Source organism: Peromyscus maniculatus, chromosome 12 (assembly GCF_049852395.1).
Source record: "Peromyscus maniculatus bairdii isolate BWxNUB_F1_BW_parent chromosome 12, HU_Pman_BW_mat_3.1, whole genome shotgun sequence".
NCBI classification, from domain to species: domain Eukaryota; kingdom Metazoa; phylum Chordata; class Mammalia; order Rodentia; family Cricetidae; genus Peromyscus; species Peromyscus maniculatus.
Genome location: NC_134863.1, coordinates 76,668,131 through 76,688,538, shown reverse-complemented (window position 1 = coordinate 76,688,538; position 20,408 = coordinate 76,668,131). Strand labels below are relative to the sequence as shown.

Here is a 20,408-nt window from a genome sequence, read left to right as displayed (position 1 = left end):
GGAATACAGTAATATATAACTTAAGTTTTGGGGATATCAGTTTATTGATGTGTCGAGAACTACCACCCAGTCAGATTAAGCATAGGACTTTAGTAATAAAAATCAGTATGACAATACAAAAACCATTGTGAATTATTTTCCCATAAGTATTTAAATAAACATGATTGTTTGTCATTTAGGTGAACATAATTTATAGTTAGTTAACTTTTTATTGTTATCTTCATGTTAAATAGCCAGTATAAAAGCCATAGGTGTATTTCCAGAGAAAGCACTTTTGTTATTACAGTATTCTCTCATAAAATAGGAGATATGCTTGTGAGTTGAGTACTTTAGTTACAGGCACAGCTTGCACATGTGTGTCACTGATGTGAAACCACTGCCCTTTCGTTGATTCCATTTCACAATCTGTTAGGAAATACAAAAGGAAAGATTCAGGCTAGTTGTTTTGGGTTTTGGCATAATCTGCAAAATGTCTTAGTTATCCAAGATAACTTACCTTGTGGAATGTCACCATGAAGAACAAGATTAGAGAGATGACTACTTGCAGTCCTTGCTTTGGCATAGGCAGTATAATGCCCTGACCTCATAGTACCACTGTGTTCAACAACTCCATATAAGGAATACAATACTCTTGTACTTTCTTCCACAACATTCTTTAAAAAAAAAAAAAATATATATATATAATCCAGTGTTATTCTTACCCCATTTATACAGATGCCTTGGCAAGACACATTTACAGCGTGTCTTTATCACACCTCTCTGATCTCAGCCCACAGAGATACTCCCACCTTTATCAGAAAGTTGCAGTTGTTGGTTCCATGGTGCAAAAACTAGGTCATGGAGCACACGATATAATCATCATTAAATGGTACAGATAATAACTGAATTCCACGGTTAAAGGCCTCATGAGAATTCCTTGATAGCCTTGGCCATCATCCTGGTTCTGCCACCAATGTAAATCTTGTAAAAGGCTAACATTTAGGTTATGCTATAAAAATTACTTGCATTTTAGTTTCCCACCCAGAGTGGAGGCTGCTTATTAAGACCATAGGTACCACAGGTCTTGACAAATGGAAAATCCCGCAGGCCAGAGCTATCTTGGTGCTCTTGTTGAAAGCGTCACTGTTCCAACAGTCCTGCTCCGCATTCTGTACCTGTACCTCCTTTTTTTACCTTGCCAAGTCCTGCATTTCCCCAGAGAAGTATGTACGTGCCCTGGTGACATGCATGGAGATTTCAGTGCCATTCCACTTCAGCCATAATGGACTGAATTTTGGACCAGTTAGTCCAAGGATCTTAACCAGCCCAGTCTCTATAGTGGTCTATTCCCCCAACTCTCACTTCAACTACTTATGCTCTTTAACCTCAATTATCCTTGAGTCTGCTGTATAGTCTGAAGTAGCCTGTGAGGGAGAACAGCAATGCCTAGTAACAAAAATGACAGTTTACTGTACACCCACCCGGAAACCATACCAGAATGAGAAGGCATTCAGTACTTCAGTTTTTACACATCAAGGATTAATGCGCTTACATTAACACAGTGCAAGTACAGCAGCTTAGCTTCTGTGATCTTTGAAATCCTTTTCTGAAAGACAACCGTAGTGTCTTCCCTTCTACCTCTGCATCTCCACTCAAATGCTGTGTAATGTCAGCTAGGCTCAACACAAATGGCATCTCCTTCTAAATCATCGCACACTGATTTCTAATCTGTATCCTAAGCTTTGGCCTCTCTCTTGGGTGTAAGACATGTACATTGGAAATGTTTCCAAGACGTAAGTGCTTGGTTATCAAAAGTACCTGAATTCAGTGTATCCAAAGCTGACCTCAATCCTTCCAACCTGTTCTCTGTTGTCTTAAGTTAGGGTTTCTATTGCTGTAAAGAGACACCATGACCATGGCAACTCTTAGAAAGAAAAACATTTGAGGTGGTGGCTTACAGTTCAGAGGTTCAGTCCATTATCATGGCAGGGAGCATGTGAGCTGGGAGTATGGTGGTGTGTGCAGGTAGACAGTGCTGGAGAAGGTGCTGAGAATTCTTACATCTTGACTGAAGGCAACAGAGTGGTCTGTCCTACTGGGTGTGGCTTGAACATGAGTCCTCAAAGACCACCTTCACAGTGACACTTCCTCCAACAAGACCACGCCTCCTCATAGTGCCACTCCACCTGGAGGCCATTTTCTTTCAAACCACCCCAATCTGTGACCCCTTTTCATTCAAATTTTTGTGGCTCTTATTTTTTTTTTTTTTTTTTTTTGAGACAGGGTTTCTCTATGCAGCCCTGGCTGTCCTAGAACTTACTCCATAGACCAGGCTGGCTCACAACTCAAGAGATCCACCTGCCTCTGCCTCCTGAGTACATGTGCCACCTCTGCCTGCCCCTATCTTTATTTATGGCACTCCATGTGTCCAGTCACTCAAACCTAGATCCAGAAATCCTCAGCTCTGTGCCATATCAACATCCATTTAAAGGAATCTGCCTCCCTTTCTAACATCAAGTAAGTCTCTTTAATTTTACTCCTAAAACACTTCTTCACCCTCCCTCTCCTGCCTATCTTCATTCATGGCTTACTAACTGAATTTATTCAGTTACCTCCTAGCTCAAGCCTTTTCAGTCCTGAGATCCAGCTTCCACACTAAAGCAAATAACCTAGGTTAACACTCAGATGGGACTGGGTCACCAAACTGCTTTACCATTCTTCTGTGGCTTCCAGTTGCATACCTAATAAGGCTAAGTTCCTTGGCATGAAAGTCCTCATTCTATCTTCTTTGGCTTTTGAATCCCTATGCTTTGTTCTGTGATCTGTAAAATTTCTGAAGGTCTTTGTTAGGCACCACCCTATTTCATACTGTTACATTCTTGTACCTGCTTTTGTTTCTGTCTGAAAATTTGATTCATCATACATCATACATTTACTCCTTTAAGTATTGGCTTAGGCATGCTGTACTTTATATGGCCTTCTCTGAAATACCAACATGTTGGATCTTGCATACTCTATCAACATTTATATTAAACTGAGACTAGTAATATATCTGCCCACCGTGTGTGTGTGTGTGTGTGTGTGTGTGTGTGTGTGTGTGTGTGTGTGTGTGTGTGTGTGCGCGCGCGCCCTCACCCTCACCCTCAGCTATCAGGACAATGTCTGCCATAAAAATAAGTCAAAATAATTTTGTGTGCATGGTGGTTTGAATGAGAATGGCCCCCATAGGCTCATGTGTATGAATATTTGTTCCACAGTTGGTGGAACTGTTTGGGAAGGATTAGAATATGTGGCCTTGATGGAGGTTTGTCACTGAGGGGTGGCTCTGAGGTTTCAAAAGCCCACTTCATTCCCCCAATTAGCTCTCTCTGCCTCATAGTTGTCTCAAGATGTGAGCTCCTCTCTCAGCCATGCCTGCTTGCTGTCATGTTCCTGACCATGACAGTTCTAGACTCTAACCTGAAACTGTAAGCCCCAAATAAACGCTTTCTTTTATATGTTGATTTGGTCATGGTGCCTTACCATCAATAGAAAAGTCACTAAGACAATCTGAAATAATCTAATCTTCAATGATTCATCACAGATCTTGAAATTATAAAGGTATAATGATCAAAGTCCCATGCTATAAAATAAATCTAAGCAAACTCTCTTATCACTGAGCTACAGGATCCCCAGTCATCCTTCAAAAACATTATCAGCTGCATACTTAATGTGACATACTGGAGGAATATTTGGTGGGTTATGATTTCTCTTTAACAGTTTCCTTTAAAAACTATTTTTACCTACCTTACATTTAAGGGTACAAAAAGGAGCCAAATCTAAGATTTCCGGGAACTTTATGTGTTTGTTAACTTTGCGTAGGTTAAAACCAGCCTGAAAAAGGAGGATTACAGATTGAGTTCTTTTCTGGAAAAGCTATACAGATTAAGTAATTGTCTCCTCTAATGCCCAAAAAACTCCCAACATCCAGCCCTAGTCACCTTTCTAAGGAGACTATTTTTCCTCATTGGCTTGTTTCCAACTAGTTTAAGTTTTTCTTTAAGTACTACACACTATCAAAACTACTCTGATGAGATCTCCCCGATTCTGCCTTCGTCACCTCAAATGCCAGATAATTGGTTCAGAGATGCTGAGTTCCTAAAATTCAGCAATAAATAGCAGACTATTTTCCTGTGAAACAGTTTTTAGCTCTTGTTCTAACCATGCTAGTAAGACCCAACCAGATAGTCAAGCCAATGCTTGACCAAGTAAGAGGGGAAATGCCTATAAAATCCTGAAGGATTTGAAAGTCGTAGTATTATACCAAATCTTCCAGAAAAGATCAGTCACAAAACTATAAAAATCCAATGTATGTCTTTTTATCAAGTCAGTAAAAATTACACAAAACAGAAAAACACTTAAGCAGTAAGCTGGTGTTTTTCTTATCTTAAACTGAGAGTAAGGTACTATAAGTCTTAATGAGGTCTAGAAATCTAGGACTGTCTGAATTTCTCCACTTTAACAAACCTATATACGTCTTCTAAATTTCCCACTTTTTTGAAGTTAGAATTAAGAAAAGGCAGAAACAAATACAGAGAGAGACAAAGTAGGCATTACATATGTAAACGAGATTACCTGCTGAAATCTCTTCAAATGGAGAGTGAGAACAGGAGGAGCAAGGGAGACCAGCATCTGCTTCTTTGCATTGGTGTAAACATGTTTCCTCTCACCTACAGAGAGGAGATATGCTAGCACCAAAACACTCAGTTTGCTATAACATCATCTCAAACTCTAAAAGAGAATTAACACACTTCCACAGAGAACATGATAATATTTGTGTTTTAGTAACAAGAGGCAAAATCAAGGATATTTTCTTGGTATAAACAGAAACTTGAAAACAGTAATTGACTCTGAATACACTACCATCAAAAGAATGTCATGTAGTAACACATTTAATTAGGGTTGGAAGTAAATGTTCCATATCATCAAATCATTTATAAATACCACTAAAAACGTTTTTGAGGGGGTGGGAACACATGGTAGCACGTGCCTGTAATCTCAGTACTCAAGAGGTAGAGGCAAGAGGATGGCAAGTTTGAGGATAGGCAGGGGTTACAAAAGAAGACAGTGCCTCAAAAACCATCTTTTTCAAAAAGCTTAAAGTACAACTCACTAGTAAAATGCACAAGGCCCTAGGTTCAATCCCAGACCCAAAAAATTAAGATCTCTTGGGGAACTGGAACATCAGCAAGATGTCTGGAGGTACTTGGCATATCTCCCTCCATAAAAAATGACTAAAACCAGAAACATTTTAATTCAGAGACTATCAAAAACAGAGTATTAGGCCTACAGATTTTGGCTTGCTTGCCATTGTCTGCTCTGAAATAAAGTCTCTAAAAGCAACATTACTTATTCGTTGAATGTACATGTAAATAAATGACTAAAATACTTAAAACACTTCAACTCTAGTGAAGATCTTTAATAATCTGTGATACCCTGCTCCCTTTCAATCCCACTTATTCAAACATGAAATGGGCAAGGCAAGAGGATATTATCAGTATCTCTGTTCCATATTAGAGAAAAATAAGAAAGCCACATAAGTACACTGAAAACTTCAAGTGTAAGAAGATGAGGGCCATCACAAGGGTTGACAAAGAAATGAGGATGCAGACAATCAGTCACTGTCAGGATGTTAAGACAGCATTCCAGTGGGAAGTTTACCCAGAGACAGAGACGGAGAAACAAGCTGTTACACTTTACTGCTGCTAGGTACCAGTGTACTAACCATGCCAATAATGTTTTTCCTTCTGTTAAAATGTTTACACGCAAGAGGACACTAGTAACTCTCCAAATTCCATTGTGACTATAATTCACAAGTACTCTACCTACCTACAAAATATGCACTTTAATATCAATTTTTTACAGCAAGAGAAAAAAATCTAAATACCTTTTATATTTGCCTTTGGTCCATTACCCTGCCGTCTTGTGCACACTTCACAAAGCAGTTTATTTGCATCTTGAAGTTTCTCATTACGGGTGAACTGATACAAACAATGTTGGATTGAACACTCATCAGTACTGAAAGCTTCCCGGTTCGCAAGGGTACAGAAAGCAGTTTCTGGATCCTCATTCATGACCTCATACACCTTTGCCGCAGGAGAATGATTGTCATTCAGAATCTCTATATTGATTTCATCTGGATAAATAGCAGCATTCAAATTAAGGTTTTTTAAACCATTGGTAATGTCAATTTCTCCGTTGGTCCCTTCCTCCAGGAAGGCATCATTTAAATCCCTAGTACATTCAGTAGCAGATGTCACAATCTCCAGATCACTCTCACCGTTGACACTTCTCACACTGAGTGCCTCTAGACATTGACTGTCAGTTGTACTTTCTATCATTTTCTCTTGGCCATTCAAATCTTTCTCATTAACATAAAATTCTGTATGTATAACCTCCTCTTGAGAAACATGGTTGGATTCAATATTTACTTCCACTTCTCCTGGAAGTGACATTTCAGCTTCATGTTCATTGTCTTCAGTACGGTCAGTGGTACAGATATCATTTAAGTGAAGAACCTTCTCTTGAATTTTCTGTTGCCTTCGTTGGTTCTGAGTAAAAAGTATATATATTATATTTATATATATTAAAGAGAGAGGAGAGAGGGAAGGAAGGAAAGTGTACATACCACATCAGGTTTTGTTGATTTTCAAACAAATCTTTCACAGAGAGTGTTCACTCTCAAATTCTGATTTTAAAAATTCCTTTACTGTCAGAGTTCAAATAAACTATAACAAAAAGTTCTTTAAATGAAATCAAGAGTAATCACTATTCACCAAATATTGGACTACCATGGAAATAACAAGAGATGAGTGAGCCAGACAATGCTCTCTGACTTAGAACTGAGCAGCCAAGTATTAGACAGAGTGGTGGTTGTGACTACATTCTGGTGGTGGTCTGAATGAAGATGGCCTTCACAGGTCCATGTTTCAATATTTGATCCCCTGTTGGAGGAACTGTTTGGAAAGGAAGGATCAGGAGGTGTGCCCTTGTTGGAGGAGGAGTGTTACTGAGGGCAGGAATTGAGTTCAAAAGCCAACACCATTCCCAGTGCTTTTTCTCTGCTTCATGGTTGTAAGATCAAGATGTGAGCTCTGGGCTACGCCACAGTGGTGAACACCTTTAATCCCAGCACTCAGGAGGCAGAGGTAAGCAGATCTGTGAGTTCAAGGTCAGCCCCGTCTAAAGAGTGAGTTCCATGACAGCCAGAGCTGCACAGAGAAACACAGTCTCAAAAAACAAAAATCAAAACGAAAGATGTGAGCTGAACAATTCCTTTCTCTGTCATCTGGACTCTAACCCTCTGAAACTGTAAGCCAAATTCAACACTTTCTTTTAAGTTGCCTTGTTTGTGGCATATTATCACAGCAACAGAAATGAAACTAAGACAACTCTGCAGGAAGATATATCTATGAGTTGTAATTACTAATCCAGGTCTCATTAAAAAGACAACAAAGTGACAACTTGTTTCGCATACAGGATAGATGAAAATTCTCGAAGGAAAAAAAATGGCTAAAATTACCAAAGAAGCAAAAAAGCCACATGCACAAGGCCAGTTAAGAAAATTTTTTCCCGGGGGCTGGAGAGATGGCTCAGAGGTTAAGAGCACCGACTGCTCTTCCAGAGGTCCTGAGTTCAATTCCCAACACCCACATGGTGGCTCATAACCATCTGTAATGAAATCTGGCACCCTCTTCTGTATATATAATAAATAAATTTAAAAAAAAAAAGAAAACTTTTTCCCTACTGAATTTGCCTTTCTGTCTGCATAGGGGGACAGGTAGGGAAGAAAGGGGCAAGTAAGAACAAAGTAAGACTGGGACTAGGGAAATGGCTTAGTGGTTAACAGCAGCTGGCTGCTCTTCTGAAAAGCTAGGTTCGATTCCTAGCATCCTCAGGGCAGCTCACAACCTTCCCAGGGAATTTGATGCCCTCTTCTAGCCTGTACGGGTACCAGGTATACATGTGGTGCACAGACATGTAAACAAAACACCTATTCACATAATATAAGTAAAATTTCAACAAAACAAAAAACATAGTGCTAGCAGCCACCATTCTGCATGCTAACTAATTTTAATTAAAAACAAGTCAGTAAATACACAAAAATGTTAAAAAAGCATAATTTTCCTTGTAGTTACCCACTTTGGCTTGCTTTTTGGCTTGCTTCTTTGCTTTTTTCTGTATGTGCTTGCTTGTTCCTGAAGGAATATCACTTCTTGTTTTCATATAACTGTCATCTTTTTCTTCCTCACTGTCTTTATCTTCTTCCTCCATTATCTTTTTCACATTTTTATCATTTATATTTTTCTTACCGCTCTGAAAATATGTAGAAAAACAAAATATTACCATTACTATTTGGTGAAGGAAAATTCATGTAGCTTAACGTTTTACCCCCTTACCATCTTTTTAAAGATTTCTTTATTTTTCATGTACATTGGGGTTTTGCCTGCATGTAAGCCTGTATAAGGATACCAGATCCCCGGGAACTGGAGTTACAGACAGTTGTGAACTGCCCAGTGGGTGCTGGGAATTGAACCTGGGTCCTCTGGAAGAGCTGCCAGTGCTCTTAAACTGCTGGGCCATCACTCTAGCCCCCATTATCATTTTTTATTTCCACAATATATGAAAAGTTATAAAGATAACAATCATCACATGCTGAGAAAATATGAAACACAACAGCAAACAGGCAATATCAGGGGCTAAAGAGATGACTCAGCAGTTAAGAACAGTGCTCATGTCAGGTGAATCACAATCACTCATTGCTCCAGCTCCAGGGTTTCAAAGGTACCTGAAGTCAGGTGCACATAACCCCCTCACCACCACCACCACCACACACACACACACACAATTATCTCAAACAAGCAGTATCACGTGTAAGTTTATTAGTAGAAATGAATATAATGAATTATATTGGATGCATGCCATAGCATGTTGTATAGATGTCCTTTTGTAAATGTACTTTGTTTAAGTGGTTTCTGTATCACACCACAGAATTCCTGTTTGTTTTTTTCTTTTTCTGCTTGTAATTGATAATTTTAGAGAAAGTAAATAAAGTTATTTTGGTAAGACTTTTAATTACTCTAAGCAATAAGGCAAAGGGTTCCTAAGTCATATGGACTTGAATAATGATTTATTCCACATTCACTTATTTACTTAGAGATAGGGTTCTCAATGTGTCATTCTTGCTAGCTTAGAGCTCCTATATAGAAAAGGCCAGCCTTGAATTCAGAGATATGCTTGTTTTTGCACCCCCAGACCTGAGATTAAAGGCATGGAAAACCATGCCCGGCAATGTTCTTTTATATCATATAACCACTTAAAAGGAACCAAATTAATATGATATAAAACTAAGATAACAATTTCCACACAAGACTAGAAGGTACTTGTGGTTGGCTTTAAATAGTGAAAACAGAGAAAAAAATACTTCCCTATGTATAACAGAATCAAGATAATAACTACATAGAATTCTAGACACAGCTTTTTAATACAGAATATAGTCCATTTTTTTTTTTTCTAATCCTAAAATTCCATCTCTAATAGACCCTGGAAAAGTTCTTCATAGGCTGACTGGTAAAACATACATCCTTAAAAAGTATGAGAGTGTTCCTCATAAAATCTAACGAAGGCGAAATAATAAACACATAAGTAAATAAATTTTGTTTGATAAAATAAAATATCCTTACCTGATCATCTAAAACTGGGAGAGACAAATCAAGGAAAGATTCATGCACCAAGGAGACCTAAACAAACCAAAGAGGTAATGTAAGAAAAAGGAAAAAAAAAAAATCATGTTAATCTTACTGTTAGATTATCCCTATCCTGGAGAGAAAGACACATTAAATATTACCTATTAGGATTCCTCTCCCACCACCAGTGATTAATGGTAGAAGGTGGGATTTAATAACCAAAGGATTAAGAAATTTTGAAATAAAACAAAAAAAATTACAGAATGTTGAGGACCTTGAGTTGGGAAAAGAAATTAAAGTCACTGTAATTTATATCAAAGGTTTTAGGGGTGCTATGTTTCCAGTGAAGAACTGTACACAGCAATAAAGACTATTCTGTAAGGGCTGGGCATGGAGGTACACACCTATCATCCCAGTACTCAGAAGGCTGAGGCAGGATGCATCCTGTGGTGTGTGCCTAGCCAGTCTGGGATACACACCAAGACCTCATCTCAAAACAAACCAACTATACCATATTTAATTATGTACTTCTGTTTTAGAAAAGAATTGAGATTGACTGTCCTCAGTGAGTATTAATGCCTAAGTCCATCACACATAACATCTACTTACAGTCCTGCACTCATCACACATGATTGTACTAGTTAGTTCGCCACCAAAGATGCGGTCCACAAAACTTGGGATTGTCTTTTTCTTTTCATAATCTATAACAACAAAAAAAATTACAATTATTTCTTAAAATTAATTGAGAGAAGTTTAAATTACTTATCTAAATTTTCATTTTTAATGTCCCGTCACTAAACATTTTTTCCACTACTCTTAATCATGTGTTGTATTAGTAAGCTGTGGAAATTAGCAGTTTATAGTCTACCACTGAGCAAACCACACAATCACCTTGTTATAAATGATATATATTGTTCTATTTAAAGTCTATTTATTAGTAAGGAACAAACTGGAAGTCAGTGAGACTTTCTTTATAGTACCATGTCAGTAAAATGACAAGATCAGGGGGCTGAGGAGATGGCTCAGTGGTTATGAGCACTCACTGCTCTTCCAGAGGTCCTGAGTTCAATTCCCAGTACCCATACGGCAATTCACAGCAGCCTGATGCCCTCCCTCTTCCGGTGTGCAGATGTATATACATGCTGACAAAGTACCCATAAACATAAAATACAAATATTTTTTAAAAAGTGACAAGACCAGACTCTGCTAGCTGATCCTACTGCTGCCTTGTTCCAGCATGAACACTTGAATACAACAGTACTGATAAAGAGATTGCAGCTTAAAAAAAGAAAGAAAAAATGCATAAGTTGGTTTGTGAGCTCTAAAACTGACTTTTTTGTAATTAAAAATAAAATAAAACAAAAAACCAGAGAACTACCAGGCACAATGTTCCCTTTGATTTTCTACAGTCGTAGTAGTATTTTTGATATCTAATCATTTGATTTTCAAAATTCATGAAATGTATAAGCATAACTCAAATGGTATGTGCCCATACGCAGAAAACCACTTTTACAACGGCTGGTTCAGTAGGCATTGTTTTGTTACTGGTCAGGCTCTACTGGATGCCAAGGAAGCAGAGTGTTATGAGCTGACTGGAGCCTGAGCTTTACAATACTGTATCCCTTAGTCACCATGGCCACTTACATTTAACAAAAATTAAATAAAAATCAAAATGTAGTTCTTGTGTTTCAGTCATGTGTCAAATTCGCGGTAGCTACATATAGGTAGGTAGTTACATATAGGTAGGTAGTGTGTCTCAGCAGGAGAGTATGCAGGAGAATTCCTATGAACAAAGCCAAGTGTGATGGCTCACACCCATAATTCCAGCACTCAAGAGGCTGAGGCAGAAAGATCTGTGAGTTCTAGACCAGTCTGAGCTAGAGTAAGATGCTGTCCTTAAATCCTTAAATGATACACAAGAGCTAAGCCAGCCTTATGACTAATAATCAGCTATTGATAAGTCAAACTAGTATCATTCATTTACTGTTTGCTAATTATAATTCAATTTCTGAAAAATAAAGTGGTGATGTTATCTTAATTCTCTTTATAGATTTCAATATATTAATGCATAAAAAGAACATTTCACAAGTTAAATTTCTCCAAAATATTGACCACTGGGGGACCAATTAATTCAAAACTCATGGTAACATGGATAAACTGTGTTTAAAATAATTCTGGGTTTCAAATATATGCACCAGTAGTCTTGTCCTAAGGTACAGAAGAATTCAACTATAGTGTTTTAGTTCAAAAAGTCAGACATTACCTTTAACTTTATTTTTTACTTCTTCATCCAATTTTTCAGTAGAATTACCAAATGCTTTAAGAATTCCTTTACTCACTCTCTAAAAGTAATAAAATGAATATATATATACTATTAAATTTTAAAGTTATTTTCCTTAGAAAATATGTAATAAATTCAAGAAAGGATAGAGATGTAGCTCCCCAAATTTACTGAGATAATCACATTTTCAAAATTAATTCAAGGAGCTAAGAAAAGTTATGCCTATTAAGCCTACAAAACAAACTTCTGAATACAGGTATGCTCTTAGCATTTCGAGATCTTCAACCTATTCAACACTGCTTTTCAGAGCATGCTGCCACCTCAGGAAGACACTGAGATGCTTACTTAGTGCTAGCAAGGCCACACCACAGCTACAAGAACCAGCTCTAACACTTACTGTCCTGCTGTGTCATTACTGAGTGACTTGAACTATGCATGGAACATCTCTATACACCAGCCCATGGGGTAAGAAAATAATCTACCTCATAGGATGGTTGCAAGAACTAGGTAAGATGATTCATATGAAACAGAGATGTGCCTGGGGTAAGTGCAGAATTAAAGGAATTATTACTCCTGTTACTAGTGCAATTAATTAAACTCATACTTTCAAAAGCATCATATAGCCTGGTAATTAACAAAAGTTTGTAACTATAAAAACCATCCCCAGACTCTTGGTAAAGTGACCTGTTTCCCAGATCCAGCACTTGTATTAAACCAAACCAGGGAAAGAATGTGCTGCAACAAGGACTGTTTTGGGAGAAATGCTTTCCAGTGTTGTGCATCTCTCTGGTGGAGTCTAGTGTAACAGAGCCCTAACGTCAGTCTGGCTGCAGCACGAAGTAAATAAACACTTATTCTAATGAAGAAGCATATTGGCTGAAAACCTGGGATAAGTAAGTGTTTTAAAGCACAGTGGCCTCTGTGACTGGCAGGAAAAGGCAGGCGAGCCCATGAGATTACAATACAGGATTCTCAGAGTATGCTAACTTGGTGTTCTTCCGCTCTCATCCCATCCAGTAAGTAGCGAAGTAGCTCCTGGCTGTCTTGTTGCTGGTACCCTTTAAAACGTGTTGCTCTGCAGAAAAAAAAGCAATGATGAGTCTGCTACTTTACAAAGTTAACATTAAAGTCTTAGAATTACATCCAAAGTCACATTGTCAGAGTTTTCTCAAAACGTGTGTCTGCTATAAGAACACCTGAGGCAGATTTAATTAGATCTGCTTTAAACTGGAATGGAGTCAGTGTTTGTTCAGATGGTTCTGATGCTCAGTCTAACTTTTTTCTCAGCATATTTCTGATGCACTGAAAGCACAATCAAGTGGATACTCACTTTTTACAGACCTGAGAAAAGAGCTCCTTAGGCGTCACAACTCGCTTTTTGTTCTCTTGCATCTCATTAAGAAACTGGCTCATGGCTAAAGTAAGAGGACCCGGAGGCTCAAGGTTCACTTCTAAAGGTTCCTGAAAATAGGCATAAAAATTATTTTACTCAAACGTTAGAATCAGTTACTTCCCCAAAATGTAACAAGCTGCCCAATGTAAGTATCTGAAAAACACCAAGAGATCAAAAACTTTCTGTTCAAAAAATTCAGCTCTGGGCCAGGGAAAGGCTCAGTGGTGGAAGTACTTGCTGGGCATGCCTGATATCCTGAGCTCAATCCACAGAACCTGTGTGAAGGTGGAAGGCTGGAGAGAGAGCTTAGAGGTTAAGAGTACTGGCTGATCTTCCAAAGGCCCTGAGTTCAATTCCCAGCAACCACGTGGTAGCTCAGAACCATCTATAATGGGATCTGAAACTCTCTCATACCTAAAAAATACATAAATAAATAAAGTTAAAAAAAAAAAAAAGAATCCACTCCATGAAGTTGTCCTCTGACCTCCTCCACATGCATACCACAGCATAACTCACTCACTCACATACACACACACCTCATACAAATGATAATAAACATTCTTTAAAGGAAAATTGAGCTCTATCTTAGTTTTAAATGGCTAGGAATTTATTACCTAAGAATTAAGAAAGCAGAGGCAAAATATATCTAACAATACTGGAGAAGGTAAAATTTATTTGACTGCACAGCACTGAAGTCACAGTGAAAATGTCAAAAAAAACAGTGCTGGCTGGGCTTCACAATTGTCAACATTCCCAAGATGGAGGTATTTTATTTGTACTGAAATGTGATTTTCATTGTATGTTAATAAATAAAGTTGCCCAGGGGTCAGAGCTATTAGAGCCATAGCAAGAGCGTGGTGGCGGCGGCGGCGGCGGCGGCGGCGGCGGCGGCGGCGGCGGCGCATGCCTTTAATCCCAGCACTTGGTAGAAAGAGCTAGGTAGATCTCTGTGTGTTCAGGGATACAGCCAGCATTGGAGACATACGCCTTTAAGACCTGGAGAGCTGTACTTACAGGCAGTGATGAGGCAGTCATGTGTTTGGGTTTACAACCAATGAGAAGGCAGAACAATGGACTATATTAAAGACAGACACACAGGAAGTAGGTCTCCTTTGGAGAGGTAGGACCACCGCAGGAGTAAGGGTAAGGTTTTAGCTCTGAGCTCTGACCTCTTGGCTTTCTCTTTACATTGGTTCTGTGTTTCTTATTTAATAAGATAGTTGGTTACATCTACATCTGGCGCCCAACATGACAAGAATCCATTAAAAACCACTTGGCTTGGAGGCAGGTGCAGTTTCCCGCAAGGGCAGTTGGCTACCTAGCCTGGGCGGCCGGCCCAGGTCTGCTTGGCCTCAGGCTTGACTAACTGTGAGCTGCTTGCTTAAAGCCTGCTTGCTAAAAGCCGGTACTACAAACAACTCAGGCCTGCCCTGCCGAACAGGGCCCCTGCCTGTAAAGCCAACGCACGTGGTCGGAGCTTAAGGAAGCCAGAGCCAAGCCTTGACTTGGCTCAAGAGGGAACATGTGGCTGGAGTTAAGCTTTAGCCGGCTACGCTTTCTTGTGTGTTCGTGTTCTCTCTCTCTCTCTCTCTCTCTCTCTCTCTCTCTCTCTCTCTCTCGATTCACACCTCAGACACTAGGTGGCTGTTTTGAAATTCCCTCGGATTTCTACTGTTCTACACAGATTTGGTAAGTCATAACATATCAGATATTTTAAAGGAAACTATTTAAAAGAGAAATTTTTTCGACATTTAAAAAAAATGGGTTTTATGTGTACATTGGAAGAATGGGTTTTGTTTGAAATTTTAGGCAGTCTGACAATGGAACAACTATATGAGAAGATTAATATTGATTGAATTATGCAGTTTATTACTATGTTTATCCTCATTTTACTATTTAAAAATATAGTCAATTTAAGTGCCAGGATGACAGCTTTAGAAAAACTTGTTAAACCTGTAAAAATTCAGACAGAAGAAATTAACAGTGAAGTTGTTTCAAGTTTGGATCATAAGGTTACAGAAAGAAAGCCTGTTTTCACACAATTACCCTTAATTTATCCTGTAACTGTACAGCAGGTACCTGATCAAATGACTACACAAAATATTTGGGCTCCAATTGAAATGTTGGATTTAAAAAGGTTTAAGGAGGCAATAGTATCTTATGGCATGCATTCCCCATATGTAAAGCAAATGTTAAACTCTTGGTCTACATATAATAGAATTGTACCACAGGACTGGCGGGAGCGGGCACAAGCTGTTCTTGAACCCAGCCAGAGGCTTCAGTTTTTAACATGGTTCAAAGATGAAGCTAAAAACACAAAAAAACAATGGAGGGATAAAGGAATACAAGTTTGCCAGGATCAGCTTCTTGGAGAAGGCCAATACGCTTCAGTACAAACACAATGTTTATATGATGTTCAAACCCTAATTTTATGTTGAACGGCAGCCTTGAATGCATGGGACAGAGTTGGGGAACCAGGAAAAAATCTGAGTCATTTACAAAGGTGATGCAAGGCCCAAAAGAATCTTTCACAGATTTTTTACAAATACTGGCTTCAGCAGTAAAGAGAATGGTCTCGGATTCAGAAGCTAGTAAGATAATAATTGAATCTTTGGCCTTTGAGAATGCGAATGCAGCATGCAAAAGAATAATCAGGCCATTAAGGGCAAGATCTGCACCTATGGAAGATTGGATTAGAGAAACAATTAATGTTGAGGCTCATGAGCATGATGATATGTGGGTAGAAGCAATTTCAAAAGGTTTGAGGAATGTTAGATGTTTTGGATGTGGAAAGCAAGGACATTTGAAAAGGGACTGTAAACAGGTCATTCCTAGAAACAATGTTTCTTCAAAGAACAATGGCAACAGAATGCCCCTTCCTTCTGGAGTATGCAGGTGTGGAAAGGGAAAATATTGGACCAAGGAATGTAGATCAACCAAGGACAGACAGGGTAATCCTTTGCCTCAGTCTTCGGGAAACTCCCAGAGGGGCTTCATGCAGGCCCCCATAGCAAATCCAGTTCAAACCTTTCCTGCAGCTGTAGAGGAAACCCCTGCTCAGAGCAATTAAATAACCAAATGCCTTTTGGAATAAATCATGCTGGTCAGGATGATGAAACAGAGAGAATAGAAAATTCAGGAGAAAACAAAGAAAAATTTTTGGTAAATTTCTATTAATGAACAAAGAACAAAATTAACAATAAAAATAAATGGTGTTTTGTTGTCTGGTCTGGTAGACACAGGTGCGGACGTTATCATAATTGCTCCAGAATTTTGGCATCCAACTTGGCCTCTTCAGGAGGTAAACATTTAACTGTTAGGAATTGGGACATTATCTCAGGTGAAACAGAGTACAAGATGGCTCGAATGTACAGGTCCAGAAGGACAGAGAGGAAAATTAAAACCATATGTGGCTAACATAGCTATGAACATGTGGGGTCCAGACTTGTTGCAACAATGGAATACTCAGATTAACATCCCCCCAATCTCAGAAACAAATCATAAACTAGCACATGTTTCTGAGAGAAATATTAGAAGATACTGTTCTAATGAGTAGTCACCAGCTATCATATATTACAAGAACAGGGCACAACAATTGATGATCTTCCAAAGACACTAACAGCTCTACCTTTAAAATGGTTAACAGACAAGCCTGCATGGGTTCAGCAATGGCCCTTAACAACAGAGAAACTCCAAGCTTTAGAAGAGTTGGTAGAAGAACAGTTAAATGCTCAGCATATTGAAGAATCAACCAGCCCTTGGAATTCTCCTGTGTTTGTTATTAAAAAGAAATCTGGTAAATGGAGAATGGCAACAGACCTTAGAGCAATTAACAAAGTAATTCAGCAAATAGGCTCTATACAATCTGGGATTCCTTTGCCTACTCTGTTACCAAAAGGATGGCCTCTCATAGTAATTGATTTAAAAGACTGTTTCTTTTCAATATACTTACAAGAAAAAGACAGAGAAAGATTTGCTCTTACAGTGCCTACTTATAATAATTCTCAAACGGTTAAAAGATTTCAATGGAGGGTCCTCCCACAGGGAATGTTGAATAGCCCAACTCTGTGCCAATATTTTGTACAACAGCCATTGGAAGTGATATGTAAAAAATTTCCTAAATCTATAATTTATCATTATATGGATGATATTTTACTAGCTGACTCAAATGCAGATACTTTAGAAAGAATGTTTGAAGGAGAAAATTTTGCCTTGCTGGGGATTACAAATTGTTCCTGAAAAGATACAAAGAGGAGATTCTACTAATTATTTAGGATATAAAATAGAGCTACAAAAAATTAGACCCCCAAAAGGTGCAAATTAGGAGAGACAGACTACAGACTCTTAATGACTTTCAAAGATTATTTGGAGATATTTCTCATCTACAAACTATTGTTGGGGTAAAAAAATGATGACCTGAATAATTTGTTCAAAACCTTGGAAGGTGACAAGGACTTAAATAGTCCAAGAGAATTATCACCTGAAACTGAGAAAGAATTGGTCTTGGTAGAAAAGAAAGTACATGAAGGGCACATGGATCGTATTGATCCACAGCTGGATTGCATTTTGGTTATTTTACCTTCTAGGCATTCTCCTACTGAAATATTAATGCAAAGGGAAGATATTATATTGGAATGGATATTTTTACCAAATAAACCAAATAAAAAATTAAAAAGTTACGGGGAAAAAATCTCTGACTTGATTTGGAAAGGAAAATTGAGACTTCATCAATTAGCAGGAATAGACCCAGCAGAAATTGTTGTACCTTTAACTAAGGAGGACATTGAAAAATTATGGACAGAAAGTGAACCTTGTCAAAGAGCTTGCAGTAATTTTTTGGGAGAAATTAACAGCAAATATCCCAAAAGCGATAGAATTGATCTTATAAAGAGAGCTGATTGGATCTTGCCTCGAATTGTACAGGGAAAAAACCATATCTGGAGTTCATACATTTTATACAGATGCCAACAAACAAGGAAAGGCAGGTTACAAATCAGAAAATTTAAGTAAAGTGGTACAAAGTCCTTATAATTCAGTTCAAAAATCAGAATTGTATGCTATTCTGTTGGTATTAATGGATTTTTCAGAACCTCTCAACATAGTAACTGACTCTCACTATGCTGAAAGAGTAGTATTACATATTGAGACTGCAGAATTTATCCCTGATGCTTCAGAATTAACTTCACTATTTATTCAATTACAAGATACAATCAGGAAAAGGCATCATCCTTGATATATAACTCACATCCGATCCCATACTGGTCTGCCAGGCCCTCTAGCACAAGGCAATGATGAGATTGATAAATTATTGATAGGAAATGTGCTAGAGGCCTCAGAATTTCATAAAAAAAACCCAAAACATCATGTCAATAGTAAAGGTTTAAAAAAGGATTTTCCATAACCTGGCAACAAGCCAAAGAAATAGTAAAGAAATGTCCTACTTGTTCCTTCTACAATCAAACGCCATTACCAGCAGGATGTAACCCAAAGGGTACTCAGAGGAATGAAATCTGGCAGATGGACGTGTTTCACTTTGCAGAATTTGGAAAATTGAAATATGTACACCATACCATCGATACTTATTCAGGATTTCAATGGGCAACTGCTTTGAGTTCTGAAAAAGCTGATTCTGTAATCACTCATTTGCTAGAAGTTATGGCCATCATGGGTATACCTGCGCAAATTAAAACTGACAATGCTCCAGCATATGTCTCTGTTAAAATGAAACCGTTTTTTGCTTATTATAATATAAAGGATATTACAGGTATACCACATACTCCTACAGGTCAAGCAGTTATAGAAAGATCAAACAGGGGCTGGAGAGATGGCTCAGAGGTTAACAGCACCGACTACTCTTCCAGAGGTCCTGAGTTCAATTCCCAGCAACCACATGGTGGCTCACAACCATCTGCAATGAAACCTGATGCCCTCTTCTGACCTGCAGTCATACATGCTGTATACATAATAAATAAATCGTTTTTTAAAAAAAAAGAAAGATCAAACAGAACTCTAAAGGATATGCTAAATAAACAGAAAGAGGTAACAAAAACCCCCAGAAATAGACTGCATAATGCTCTATTAACTTTGAATTTTCTCAGTGCCAATGAGAAAGGAACAACAGCTGCAGAGAGACATTGGATAATAGAAAAAAAAACTACAGAATTAAATCAGCCTATATACTTTAAGGATGTGCTGACCTCAGAATGGAAACCAGGGTATGTATTACGATGGGGACAGGGTTGTGCTTTTGTTTCTACATGAGAAGATAAGCTGTGGGTACCATCAAAATTGATAAAGGTTCGATTTGAACAAGAGAAACCTCTTATTAGAGGAGGTGATAGTTCATCAACCAGCATGAACATCCAATTTAAACTAACTTGTACCAGTAACACATGCTTTTTCATTTAATCAGATAATAACTTGCCAAAAAGGAACATCCCCAAAATTAGTCTTGGGAAAAGGTTTTTGTTTTTGTCTTTTAAGAGAATGAAGGTTAAAGAATCTGAAGAACACTGGACAAATGAGACAACTGAAGAAAAGGGACAAATCATCTATCCCAGGAAACAGAGTGAAACGGCATATGGGTATATATTACCTAAAAAATTTTATGTCTTCCTAAATGTTTGTTTCTGCTTTTCTCTAACGATTTAACACTATTGGTCTTCTAATAGTCCCAGTTCAATTAAAATTTAAAGCTGACTTTGGAGTTGGAGAATGGCTCTCTCCTTCTTTAAACTCAAGCATGTTGTTAAAAGGAAAATGCAAACCCCCTGTTTCATGCCAGAATCAAAGAGCCATCTTCTGCTATGGGACAGGACAAAAGCCAAATTAATTAAGGGACTATTCTATTACTAATCTCAACTCTTTGACTCTATTCTGATTCTTTAAACTTTTCTTAAAGTATGAATTTTATATCAAAATTTACAAGATTAATATATATATATAGAGAGAGATACATTTTAAACTTTATTAAGATATGAATGGTCATATAGAGTACTAACTAATTCTAGAAAAAAAGGCTTCAATTAGC

General features: G+C 38.0%; 1 protein-coding gene across 5 annotated transcripts in view; it reads right to left on the bottom strand.

Moving 5' to 3' along the window:
- Nucleotides 1-189: 189 nt before the first annotated feature.
- Nucleotides 190-20,408, bottom strand: part of Usp16 (ubiquitin specific peptidase 16) — a 39,367-nt gene continuing 19,148 nt past the window's right edge. For all 5 annotated transcript variants that reach the window (XM_006987936.4, XM_006987937.4, XM_076549144.1 and 2 more), the window contains 11 exons: nucleotides 13,316-13,446; nucleotides 12,973-13,060; nucleotides 11,968-12,046; nucleotides 10,314-10,405; nucleotides 9,702-9,758; nucleotides 8,161-8,334; nucleotides 5,906-6,569; nucleotides 4,594-4,688; nucleotides 3,766-3,852; nucleotides 497-653; nucleotides 190-405 (listed from right to left, as the gene is read on the bottom strand). In XM_006987936.4, the coding sequence (XP_006987998.1) occupies nucleotides 281-405; nucleotides 497-653; nucleotides 3,766-3,852; nucleotides 4,594-4,688; nucleotides 5,906-6,569; nucleotides 8,161-8,334; nucleotides 9,702-9,758; nucleotides 10,314-10,405; nucleotides 11,968-12,046; nucleotides 12,973-13,060; nucleotides 13,316-13,446 (1,749 nt within the window). In that variant the 3' untranslated portion in view covers nucleotides 190-280. The remainder of the gene's footprint in view (nucleotides 406-496; nucleotides 654-3,765; nucleotides 3,853-4,593; nucleotides 4,689-5,905; nucleotides 6,570-8,160; nucleotides 8,335-9,701; nucleotides 9,759-10,313; nucleotides 10,406-11,967; nucleotides 12,047-12,972; nucleotides 13,061-13,315; nucleotides 13,447-20,408) is intronic.